The sequence below is a fragment of the Rhodamnia argentea genome, chromosome 3 (assembly GCF_020921035.1).
Source record: "Rhodamnia argentea isolate NSW1041297 chromosome 3, ASM2092103v1, whole genome shotgun sequence".
Classification (NCBI taxonomy): domain Eukaryota; kingdom Viridiplantae; phylum Streptophyta; class Magnoliopsida; order Myrtales; family Myrtaceae; genus Rhodamnia; species Rhodamnia argentea.
This window is the reverse complement of record NC_063152.1, coordinates 3,205,348-3,217,221: the sequence shown is the minus strand read 5'-3', so window position 1 is coordinate 3,217,221 and position 11,874 is coordinate 3,205,348. Positions and strand designations below refer to the sequence as shown.

Here is an 11,874-nt window from a genome sequence, read left to right as displayed (position 1 = left end):
ATATAACATTCAACTTAGAATTATAATTACTGCTCGCTTTGCGATGTCAATGGGAGCAAAGTCGGGATTAGACATGGTCAAAATGAACAGGGGCCCGAAACCGGCCCATTGACCGGGTCTACGGCTCTGACCCGATTTTTTTTTTTAAAAGGGAGGAGGCCCGGAGAAAAAGAATCATTGGGTCTAGAAACCGGCGGTTCCGAATCGGAAATGGCCCGGAACCGGCAATTCCAAGGGCCGGTTCCGGTTTCACCTTTTTTAGGAATCGGAACCGCCGGTTCTTGAACTAGAACCGGTGGTTCTACGGAACCGGCCATGTCTAGTCGGGATCATCACACGTCATGGCGTGGCCTAACTTGCGTCGCATACAAACCAAGGCTTCCCAATACCCAAGAGCGATTGAGGATTCGGATCCGATGAACGAGGAGTTCGAATCACTTGGGAGTAAACCCTACGGCATTAGACTAATCTTCTGGTTACATAATTTTTTTTTTCTGCACAATTTTTTCTAATTTATGATTGGCAAAACTGAATAAGTTCAATAATTATGGGATATTCTGAAAATTGAATAAAAACGTAAATATTCCATTTCTGTATTTGGTTATATGGCTTTTTGCCTGCGGTGAGGTCAGCACAGAATTGCAGACGCCGACCAACGCATCCGCCGTTCTCTCGCCAACGGGAGAAGCCACTTCCGAGCTCAGCGCCAGTTGAGAAACCCTAAAGGTCAGCGCGAGTTCCCTTTGCTTCCATCGTCTTCCTTCCTTCTTGACCCCAAGTCGCCGACTTCGATTCGGCTCTCCTCCGGATGATTCTGCTTCGCTCTGTCCCGAATCGGATCCGCTGAAACTGGATTGATGCTCGTTTCTTTCTTTTTCTTTTCTTTTCCGGAGACCCGCCTCCGTTTCCTTGACTGGGTGCGTGGTCCAGTGTCTGTGGAGCACTCGCCGTGAATATTGCAGCTGAATTAGCTATGGGTCTGCCTGCGCTTGTTGATTTAAGCGTGTAAATAGTGGCAAATTTGAAGAAAAAAAGGGTGAAGAATTTGATGAGTTGAATGGTGAAAGAATTGTTGCCTATGTGTTTTAAATGGTTGATTACTGCAAATTCGTAATGCGTCGGCTCGTTATTGTGTTTCTTGGGGGGTAAAATAAGAGTTCCTTCGTACTAATTCATTCCGCATGTTGCTTTTCCGTTTGTTGTTTTGCAGCTGGACAAGGCTTTTGTGGAGGATTCCCTTGTGTTCACGGGAAGCGTAGGGTTTTTGAGGGGAGTGGCTGTGTAGATTTAACTTGGGTGCGTTTTGCTAGGTGAGATGAAGATTTGATAAGGTGCAGTTGTACAATTTGGTGCATCTTATGTAAGTGAAGTTCATACCGAGCGGGAGCTGATCGTATGAAGTGAATAATGTATGGGAGATCGGGTCTGGATCGATTTAAGAAAGCTCAGTCCTTGGAACCATTTTCGGTCACTGCTAATTCTGCTGCCAGTACCGCTAACCATTCCAGCTCAAAAGTGCCTAATCATTCTTCTGTGCAATACACTCAATCTCAAGCCTCCAATAAACTAAACCAGTTTCAGAGCCAATCCCATGTCTCTCAAAGAGCTGTTGCACCGGAGGCTGCGCCATTGGTGGGCCAGCCTCAGCAGGTGACTCAGGTAGGAGGGGGTCAGTCAACTTGGCAGCCACCTGATTGGGCAATTGAGCCACGACCAGGTGTACACTATCTCGAGGTTTTGAAGGATGGTGAGGTTCTTGATAGAATTAATTTGGACAAGCGGAAGCACATCTTTGGGAGGCAGTTTCAGACTTGTGATTTCGTGCTAGACCACCAGTCTGTTTCACGCCAGCATGCTGCAGTTGTTCCTCACAAAAATGGAAGGTAGACTTCTTAATCTCTCTGGAGATATGGCCTTGCAGCCGTACGGCAGTTTCTATGTCAGTTTAAACGTTGTTTTATGATGAGAGCATTGTGTTGGTAATATGGTAGAATGATTGCTGTACACTAAGTCATGTGAACATGGTGGTGACGTATGGTGGCAATCTTTTGTCACCCTTGCATGCCTTTTTTGTAGTTCGTTTTCTTTTGACGCATAAATCTGACAATATCTGATTTTGCACACTGCACAAGAATGCAGGGGATAAGATATCAAGTAGTTTGATCTTCTTTTGTTGGGGCTCTTCTACTAAAGAGTTTGAAATTTCATACCTATGGTTTGCTGTGGAAACTGGTAATGGAAAATTAGCCTTGAGAAATGTTTTGAAATGTCTGGGCTTGCATTTAGAAAAGGAGGCTTGGTAATTCCTGTTTCCAATGTCTACACAGTTGACATCAACCAATGCGCTTGAAGGAGAGTAAAATAATGTGCGAAGAACTCTGAAAAGTGTATGTGGAAGGAAGTGCTTGAAGATTACACGTAAATGAGGGATAAAGATCTGGATATAGTGATATATGCTTAGTTCATATTGCTTTCAAATGTAGAGCTGGGGCTGGGCTCTTTTTATATCAATTCATTCACTTGAAGTGTTAGCAATTCGAGGTTTACCTCCGAGTTTTTGACTAGTCTGCCTTCATTATCTCGGTAATCCTATGTCATTTGACATGACTGGATGGCTGACGTCATTTTGCTAAAGCCATGCCTTATATATGTATCTCTAGAAAGAAATAGAAATTGCGGATGGCTGGTTCTTGATTTTATCAACTTTGAACCATGAGGACTGAAATTCTTGTTGTTTGACAGCGTATATGTTATTGATCTGGGATCTGCACACGGAACTTTCGTTGCGAATGAGCGGCTGATCAAAGATACCCCTGTTGAGCTTGAAGTGGGGCAGTCTTTGAGGTTCGCTGCATCAACAAGGAGCTACATTTTAAGAAAGAACAATGCAGCTCTCTTCCCCCCAACTCCACTACCCGCAGAGATAAATTTACCACCTCCTCCTGATCCTTCAGATGAAGAAGCTGTTGTGGCTTATAATACCCTTATAAATCGTTATGGTCTTGGTAAGTCGAACAGGGCAGCTCAATCTAGTGCCTCCAGATTATCATCGGATGGAAAGGACAGAGATCAATCAGAGAGAGCTGCTAAGAAAGGTAGGAATATGCGAGTGGCATTTAGGGATCAAGCTGGAGGAGAGCTGGTCGAAGTAGTTGGGATATCCGATGGTGTTGATGTGGAAACTGAACCGGGTCCAATTGGTGTTAAAGAAGGAAGTCTTGTGGGGAAGTATGAATCCCTTGTACAGACAGTCATAATTCCAAAAGGAAAGGAACAGTCTTCCACAAAAGAAGACAATGCCCAGAAAGGTGTGACTGACAGACTTAAACAAGCCTTGGACAAGGTTAGGAAGCCTCAGAAGGTTGGGATGTATGATGACCTCTACGGCGAATCTTTTTCTGGTAAAGTGGGGTCTTCTTGGGCAAATTCTTCCTCAAGTGGTAGTGTCCCTGCTTCCACAACCAAGGATCACCAGGAAAAGCCTGTCAGTGCATCATCCGATTCAAGCCACGTAGATGATGAGAACGACGAGGATTTATTTGGTGAGTAATTATTCTAAGCCATGTGGAGGAAATTAATCTGGCGCTTATAGGAATACCAGAGAAGAAGCCATGCATGCAGGCTGGTATGAGTTCTTGTGCATCGAATGCTTCATCATGAAAAAAAAAAAAAAAAAGAAAGAAGAAAAAACATGTTTAACTTCATGGGGTATTTCTTTTCTGGTATGGGCCAGGGATTTTGTTGTACTCTATAGTGATGCGTTGTGTTTTCTAAATCTCCTAGCCCATTGAGATGTCGAGGAGAAGTGTGCATCAAACTATGTCGCCAAGGGGTAAAATCTTTCAGTGGTACTATATTTTGACAACTTCTTGATATTTGAGATCATACTTCTAGGACATGTTAAACTGACAGGTACAAGCATTCGTTTCCCTTACCTTCTTTTTAATCGCCATGTTTCGTGTTTTCTCATTCATGACATTTCGGATCAAACATGTGATCCGATAAAGACAGAGGGGATGCTTGTTGCGCGGATTTCTTTCCTTCTTTTGATGCCATGGAAAACTTATTTGGGCATGCCTGTTTTCATCGTGAAATAGCAAAATCCTGATTTCGATCGAAAGGGAAAGCATGGACTCCTTTCCGTCACAGAATTTGAACCTCAAAGCAAGGATGACTGTCTAGGATGAGCTCCGAATGACATGACAAATTTCATGGATAGTGTTCTGAGAGTGAAGATGCTGAAATTGCCCGTGGAGCCGCGAGTAATTGAAGAAAGCTAATATATAATTGCTGAAAATGGGGAACAGTTTAGGACGGAATCGTGGTGCATGATAATCTATCTATAAGAGAGCTGACAATGGAGGAATATGATAACAATTTGTGTGTAAACATATGCGTAGATCATATCTTTGAAAAGCATTTTTTAAATTACTTTTTTTTTTCAAGAAGCAGATGGAGCCTGGAAATGAGTTCTCTCAATTATTCTGGGGTTCGAAATTCTAGTATTGAGATCAAGCAGACTCCCTCTCCCCAATCTAAAGAGAGGAGCCATATCAATCGAGTTCCTCAAAGTCAAAAGGAATCACTCCTGTCGTTGAGCTGTGTCAATAATCATTCTATGACATCATTTTCATGACAAAAATAGAACCTAATTGATTGTTTAAAGCGATAAATTCGATCATTTTTTAAAAAATATTTTACAAATCACTTATTTTTAGGTTTTGTTTGTTTTGTGTAAAACGAGTGATTTAGATTTTTTTTTGAAAAAATGATTATATATATCGCTTGAAATAATTAGTTGATGAAAAATATTTCCATTATCAACAATAATTTGTGTCTAAATATTGCGTAAAAGATGGAATTTTTTTTCCGTTTATTTATTTTTGTCGTCGATATAGGCGATGCATTTTCTGAGAAATGTTTTCCAAATTAGTCATTTTCGCGAAATAAATGGAGCCTTAAGTTATTTTAAGATTGTTTAGAATGATATTTTGCTCTTCGTTTTATGCTTAATTCGAATTTTACTTAGAATTTTTTGCGAAAACTCCAGATATTATTTCAGAATAGTTAAAATACACAATATAATTTTTCTTTCATAAGTTCCAATTCTTTATTGAAAAGTGAATTTTTTTTATTTATTTATAGACATGCCCTTACGATAGAAGTCTTGTTTAATGTGCGGGGACCGAATGATTTACATGTACTTGTGAGGATTAAATCACGGTTTATCTTTCGTTGCTAAGCTATTATGGAAGAGCAAAGGCATAATTAGATTTGATGACTAGGCTCCTTTAACATGCCTCCTCTGCAGATGATAAGAAAACAGCATCATCAGATACAACCTTTTACCATAGCTGTCCAAACCAAGACATCACAAGGCAAGAACAGAAATTACACAATGAAAACTACAATTCTCTCTCTCTCTCTCTCTCTCTCTCCTGCTAAAGCGGGAATCTACAGTTCTCACAGTTAAAGGCTGGATTCTGTGAAAATGAAGCCATGTCTAGGGTCCTTAACTGTAAAACCTGCACATGTAATTAATCAAAATTGAAAATTTCCCACTTAAAAGTGCAATTTTTACAAATAAATTAAAAAAAAAACAAAAAAGAATAGAAGCAAGAGAATTAAAATGGCAACAGCCAATCATCACCTGCTCTGGTCTGTCAATTCCCTTTCACTGCGTTTCTCTCTCTCTCTCTCTCTCCATTTCCAGCCTTCCATCCCATTCAATCTGTTTTGTTCTCTCTGGGTTCATTTGAAAAGAAGGAAAAACCCCCCCAAAGTTTTCCTTTTTTTTCCTCCAGCTTCTTTCCTTTCCTCTCTGCCTCTCTGGGCTTGGCTTGGCGTTCTTGCTTTGCAGAGAGCCCTCCTTAGAAAAATGCCTTGTCGATTTACTTCAATAATTTATTCAGTCGCCATCATCAGATAGACGTGCTTCCACCCAAAAAGATAAAAAAAGAAGAGAAAACAACAGGAACAATAAAGCCAACCCCATCTCCAGGAGCAGTATCTGTCACAGACAATGTCCCCAAATCTTCACCGTTCGCCTTCGCCTTCTCTCCTCTTGCTGATCTTCTGAAGAGGTGAGACGAGAGAATTCCCTCTTCTTTCCCGCTCCTTGTGCTTAAAGGTTCGAACTTTGTCCCGTCCCGGTTCCGGTGGATTGATTTTGTCGGAAGCCCTAATTTTTTTTTTGTTCGTGGGTCGATTTGTAAATGCCGGTTTGATCGACATTTGTTGCCCATTATTGCTCACCCTTGCGCAGTTTTGCATTTCCCACCTCGCTATTCTGAGCACGTGTTAGTTTGGTAGTTCGGCATCTCCTGCGACACCCCATCGAACGTTTTCGACGTGTGGGAGTCTCAGAAGCTAAATCCATAAATTTCATCCTGGGTATTGTTGTCATATGATGGGTATGTTGTAGCGATGTGAGCTTAATTTGCAATTTGTGTCATTTATGTGCATATACCATGAAGGCGGCTGACGTTGTTATGTCAACAATATTGATCGCGTGTTGTAGTGGCGAACCATTTAGCTGCTGATATGTCGTCGAAATTTTTCTACTTAGGAGTCTGCAAAGCTAATTTCTGGCGGATATCGTAAGCTTCGGGATTTGTTTATTTAGGTTGAGCTTTGATGATGGGGTCTCTTGGTAGATGCCAATGCCGGAGCATACCCATATTGATGGATGCATATTGAGGGTTTAGTGTTTTCGCTTATGTTTTATTTGCCTGTTTCTTTCTATTCATTACCATGTCAGCACATACATTCTTATATATTATACGAATGAACAACATGTCTTCTCTGCTCGGAAGATAACCTTTCAGAAGTTCATCTTGAAGGGGTTAGTCTAGGTTAACCATCTTTTACATTCATGGGTAGTCTGGGGTAGCTGGACATGTCGATTCTATTAATGGTGGTTTCTCTTTTCGCAGGTATGGGGTGGTTTGATGACTGTACAAGATCATGGTGCAGTGCCTAGACGGAATCAAGCATTTTTGTGTCGCTGTTGCAACTTGTTGTGATGCAGAAAAGCAACCTAGAGGTCTGGAAAATCCAGAAACTCTGGCAAGGGAGACAGTCTGTATGTCCTTCGACTTCGAAAGCTAATAAATTACAGAATCAATTCTCCTTAAGATTATGATGCCCTTCCTAGCTGGTCTATCGTTATTAATTAACAATTCTTTAGCTTTGTTCAGCAATGTCCATAATCTAGAGAGAATCAAATAACAGTGCAACTTGGGCAGTATGTACATTGTGTTACGATGAAGTAGCTAATGGTTACTCCTCCTGTAGTGTTCATGCTTCCTTTCAAGTTTTTCTTCTGTATACCTCAATGATTGCATCTGGAAGCTCTGTTTGTTGTGCTGCATTCAAGTCGTAATTGTTTGAATTTAGTCTGTATAGTTCACTGGACTTCTTGTGGCCTAGTCCACTGATAACGTCATGAGAAGTCCATTGAACCTTATGGTTTAGAGGAAGGAGAAGTGGTAACAAGGTTTCCGTAGGTGAACTTGCGAAGGATCATTGCAGCTATCTTTCTGAAAAGCTGATTAATGGGCCAGTTCTTTGATTTTGTATTCATTTGCTTTTGCAATTTGGGAGCGTGGTCTTGATAAAGTTACCTCTTTGTCTCTCTCTTATCCCATGTTTCTGTGTGCCTTTTTGTATTTGGCTGGGTTCTTGTCGTTCATTTGAAAGAAGATGCATTCAGCATATTATTATTGAAAAATTATGAATGTTCTGAAATTGAAGATGCACGTATGACCCATTTTTCATCCATGATTTATTGATCTACTTTTATGTATGCTGCAATTTGTAGAGGAGTATGCTAATCCCTCCTTGAATCAATGTGATTGCAGCTTAAGTAAGATCCACACCCTAGAAATATGTTTCTTCTTGTGCCATCTCTCTCTCACACTGATAGAGGAGTATGCTAATCCCTCCTTGAAATCAATGTAATTACGGCTTTAATAAGATCCACATCCTATATATTTGTTTCTTCTTGTGCTCTCTCTCTCTCTCTCTCTCTCTCTCTCTCTCTCTATATATATATATATATATATATATATCTATACCAACAGATATGTGTGTGTCTTTCACCTAGAATATAAACACTGATGGATCAAAATGGTTACTCTCCATTCAAATGCTTGCCTTGTTTCCCAATCAACTGCTCAATAGTAGATCTTATTGTTGATCCTGGAAATGAGTTCTTTCATTCTCAATTACAGTTAGCGTGAGTGAAATAGAAGCATTATATGAACTTTTCAAGAAGATCAGCAGTGCTGTAGTTGATGACGGACTGATCAACAAGGTAATGATGCATCTATTTCTGACCTGTTTCAGAAAGACTCCAATCATGTCCAGGTCTTTGTTGCTTTAACTGTATAATGGGCGACTTTAAAGGGGATGTGCACTTTTATTTCATCCAATCAGACTGCTGACGAGCTGCCTGTACATATAATATGAACATTTTGTTGGGAGCTTCTTTGTTTGCAATTTGATGCTCTCTAACTTCTGCTTTTGATTTGTTCTGCAGGAGGAATTTCAATTAGCACTCTTTAAGACAAATAAAAAGGAGAGCCTGTTTGCTGATAGGGTAACTTTATTTGTTTAAGCTTCTCTTGATTTAATTTCCTGCTTGCCTTGGTTTTCTTCCTCCTTCATCACAAGGGCATTATGTTTGAACATTCTTGAATGTATATTTTAAACTGCGATAGAGGAAAAACATCTTGCACAATAAGCCAGATGCAAATGTATGACCTATATGTACTTCAAGGCTTAATGTGGGACTTGGTGGCATAGCTCTTCTTCCTTTGTCAACTTTATCCTTATTATTGGCGTTTGCCCTGTGCATTCAGCATTGCTTTACAGTATCTTCTCCATCTTGCGGAAGAGTACCATCTGTCTCTTATTTCTGCATTCCTTTGAGACTCCCTTGTAGATGGGATCAATTTATAAAAGGACCAATTGGTGGTCAACCTAATTTGGTATTTTGGAAAACAAATGATGTTTAATTTGGGTCTACTATTGAAAAGGTAATTTTTTGATGAAGTGCATTTCGTTCGGAGGGTGTTTGAAGTTTCAATGTCACTGATTATTGTCTGTTCTTGAAAGATGCAGGTGTTTGACTTGTTCGACACTAAGCACAACGGAATACTAGATTTTGAGGAATTTGCTAGAGCTCTATCTGTCTTTCACCCCAATGCACCGATTGAAGATAAGATTGAATGTAAGTGCTGCTTTTTTGTGGTAAGAGATGGAGGGAAACTGGAAAGTTTATAATGGTCTTCTGAAGTAAATCTTTTGTATGGAATAGAAACTTTTATATAGCAAAAACATCTCCTCATCATTTTCTTTTCATATAGATTTATGTTAACATTTTCTCTGAACTAAAAGGCTTGCAATAAATTGAAAGTCTACTCAGCCTTCAGCTGAATGTTCTTTGATACTTGTTGGATATTGATAAAACTAATTGAATGTCTTGCTGCAAATGTTGGGTTTATATAGTGTCTCCTTTTTTGATGTTTTAGCATGTCTGTTTGACGAAAGTTTCACCAACTGTAGCTTATTCTGCTACAGTTTGTTTAAATGTATTGACTCCATTGCTTTCCTTGACTGAGATTCACTGTTTCTCTGAACTGTATGTTTAGGCCACTGAATTTGAATTTCTATGTTCATATAATGGTGAAAAGATTGCAACTTGAGGTGACACTATCTATTTGAGTACATTCGAGGGAATGGGAAAGAGGGGGAGATTTTGATTTTCGGTAAATGTGCATATCTGTGGTCAGTACTTGGTATTCATACCTATCATCAAGGTCTCTAACTTATGCTCAAATTTCCTTTCACAGTTTCCTTCCAACTTTATGACCTCAAACAACAAGGTTTTATAGAGAGGCAGGAGGTAAATATTCTCGGTTTGAAAGATATAAAGATCTGATGCATCTGTTCTTTCTATTTTTTTAAGTTCTAAATCTGCTTTAATTGATTTGTGTATTGCTGCAATGAGCTCTATATGCCTTTACTCGATGATCAATCCAAGTTTTGTGCTACCCAAATAACCTATGACCAAACCATCTCTAGACCAGCTGATTCTCTCCTTGTCCTTTTGGTTGCTCATCGGCCTCTCTTATCTGCACTGTACTTTGACTGGGATGACTAGTGAGTTCATGACTCTACCCAACTTGGCATGTTTCTGTTTTTTTATTTTTTATTTTTTTTTCCACATGTAAGTTTGAGAGACTTAAGCATTATTGTTTCTTGGCCATTGAATTCTTTTTCCATTTGGTCATGTTTAATTACCTAATGCGCCTCTTAGACGAATCATAACAAATGCAGTTTCAGTTTGCTTATATGCTGACCTCTGCTAATATTTTTGTGACATTGTCATCTTGAAGAGTACTGTGACTCATAATTTTCCGATTGATAGGTAAAGCAAATGGTAGTTGCTACCCTTGCTGAATCTGGTATGAATCTCTCGGATGATGTCATAGAAAGTATCATTGACAAGGTGCTTCCATGACCAAATGACTGAAACACATAGTTTTTCATGTGATATTAACTTCCACTAAATGGTTACTTTGCCTATTCAACTTAGACTTTTGAGGAAGCTGATACTAAACATGATGGCAAGATCGACAAGGAAGAATGGCGGAGCCTTGTTTTGAGACATCCATCCCTTCTGAAAAACATGACACTCCAATATCTAAAGTAAGTTGCCACTATATACTCTATTTAATTTTCAAGTAAATGATGCCAAAAATTTCTTCTGAAACTGTATCAGCTGGACGGTTTCACATGGAACATTTGCTTTGCATCGAGATGTCATGGAGTTCTTTGGAAGCTTGAATTAAGCTTGTGATTTGATAAAAATTGGAATGTCAATTATCTGAAAGACAATAATCTAAAATGAGCCTCATGCACTCCGCTGATTATAAGCTTCTGCTGGTTGGATATAGTATGTAAATGTAGCATGCCGCCATAGTTACGTGACACCTGGACTACCAAGGTAACTTCTAAATGCTAAGAAATTTTATGGCTGATACAAGCTGGATTAACATTAATGTGCAAATGAGTTGTGAAGACACAAGTAGATTGGTCTTCCATAGTCGGATCTCACTGTCCTTGAGTCTTGATAGATCCTGTGCAATCTCACTGGGACCCAAGTGGGGTGGGAAATTGGTTGGACTTGTGAAAATATGATGCCGATCTTCTCTATCATTTGTGCAAGAATCAGTTTTTTAACATGGGGTATTAATGTTACGCTTTTTATATTGGGCAGAGACATCACAACTACATTCCCAAGTTTTGTGTTTCACTCCCAAGTTGATGATACCTGAGTTTTGGATCTGCATTGAGTTGAGGATCGTGCCAAGGAATTCTTTGTTTCTTTATGATTATTGTTTGTTATTCGACTCCTTTCTTAATCGACAATGACCTTTTCTCTGTAAAGTTGACCATTTGGTAGTGCTGGAATGTGAAATGGATTCATAAGATTGTATTTAGGAGATCCATTTTGTGAGGTTGAGTTAGCGGTCGCTGTATCTTGTGTCTATCGTGCTGTCAGTCCGATCATGAAATCGATTTACAGAGCGACATGCTCCTATCATCCGGTGTAGCATATGACCGTATGCGCAAATGCACGGTCACACCATATGATGGACCCATTCGTTTTTATTCTGTTCTCTGCGAAATTCTGAAGTTCGGATGCTTGTGTTTTGTTAGTCTATAGCACAAGAAAATGCTGATTGTCTAAACTACATTAGGAAGGTAGTCTCGGTCTACCTTGATAAACATTTTTCTGACAATGTCCCATTTTCGTGTAGTAAATGAACCCTGTAACTGTGAATCATTCTAAGGAATTGCCAT

The 11,874-nt window shown here is 39.5% G+C and overlaps 2 protein-coding genes across 5 annotated transcripts; both read left to right on the top strand.

The window, feature by feature from the left end:
• The first annotated feature begins 1,208 nt into the window (after nucleotides 1-1,208).
• Nucleotides 1,209-3,863, top strand: LOC115726943 (protein phosphatase 1 regulatory inhibitor subunit PPP1R8 homolog). 3 transcript variants are annotated; one of them, XM_030657038.2, is made up of 3 exons: nucleotides 1,209-1,883; nucleotides 2,743-3,421; nucleotides 3,452-3,863. In XM_030657038.2, exons 1-3 carry the CDS (start codon nucleotides 1,408-1,410, stop codon nucleotides 3,548-3,550), a joined length of 1,254 nt encoding a protein of 417 aa, XP_030512898.1. In that variant the 5' UTR covers nucleotides 1,209-1,407; the 3' UTR covers nucleotides 3,551-3,863. The 3 variants fall into 3 exon arrangements, with proteins under 3 accessions (XP_030512898.1, XP_030512897.1, XP_030512896.1); XM_030657037.2 differs by having other exon boundaries at nucleotides 2,743-3,580; nucleotides 3,615-3,863; XM_030657036.2 differs by having other exon boundaries at nucleotides 2,743-3,863.
• A 1,854-nt stretch (nucleotides 3,864-5,717) lies between these two features.
• Nucleotides 5,718-11,506, top strand: LOC115726944 (calcineurin B-like protein 3). 2 transcript variants are annotated; one of them, XM_030657039.2, is made up of 9 exons: nucleotides 5,718-6,083; nucleotides 6,936-7,084; nucleotides 8,235-8,317; nucleotides 8,543-8,602; nucleotides 9,121-9,235; nucleotides 9,858-9,910; nucleotides 10,436-10,516; nucleotides 10,604-10,716; nucleotides 11,288-11,506. In XM_030657039.2, the coding sequence occupies exons 2-9, from the start codon at nucleotides 6,967-6,969 to the stop codon at nucleotides 11,343-11,345; spliced, it is 681 nt and encodes a 226-aa protein (XP_030512899.1). In that variant the 5' UTR covers nucleotides 5,718-6,083; nucleotides 6,936-6,966; the 3' UTR covers nucleotides 11,346-11,506. The 2 variants fall into 2 exon arrangements, with proteins under 2 accessions (XP_030512899.1, XP_030512902.1); XM_030657042.2 differs by having other exon boundaries at nucleotides 5,722-6,083; nucleotides 9,127-9,235.
• The last annotated feature ends 368 nt before the right edge of the window (nucleotides 11,507-11,874 follow it).

Coding starts and splice junctions, on each gene's coding strand:
- LOC115726943 (XM_030657037.2), top strand. CDS start 1,408: ATGTATGGGAGATCGGGTCTGGATCGATTTAAGAAAGCTCAGTCCTTG. Junction 1,884..2,742: donor GTTCCTCACAAAAATGGAAG/GTAGACTTCTTA, acceptor GTTGTTTGACAG/CGTATATGTTATTGATCTGG.
- LOC115726944 (XM_030657039.2), top strand. CDS start 6,967: ATGGTGCAGTGCCTAGACGGAATCAAGCATTTTTGTGTCGCTGTTGCA. Junction 9,236..9,857: donor GATTGAAGATAAGATTGAAT/GTAAGTGCTGCT, acceptor TTCCTTTCACAG/TTTCCTTCCAACTTTATGAC. Junction 9,911..10,435: donor GTTTTATAGAGAGGCAGGAG/GTAAATATTCTC, acceptor TCCGATTGATAG/GTAAAGCAAATGGTAGTTGC.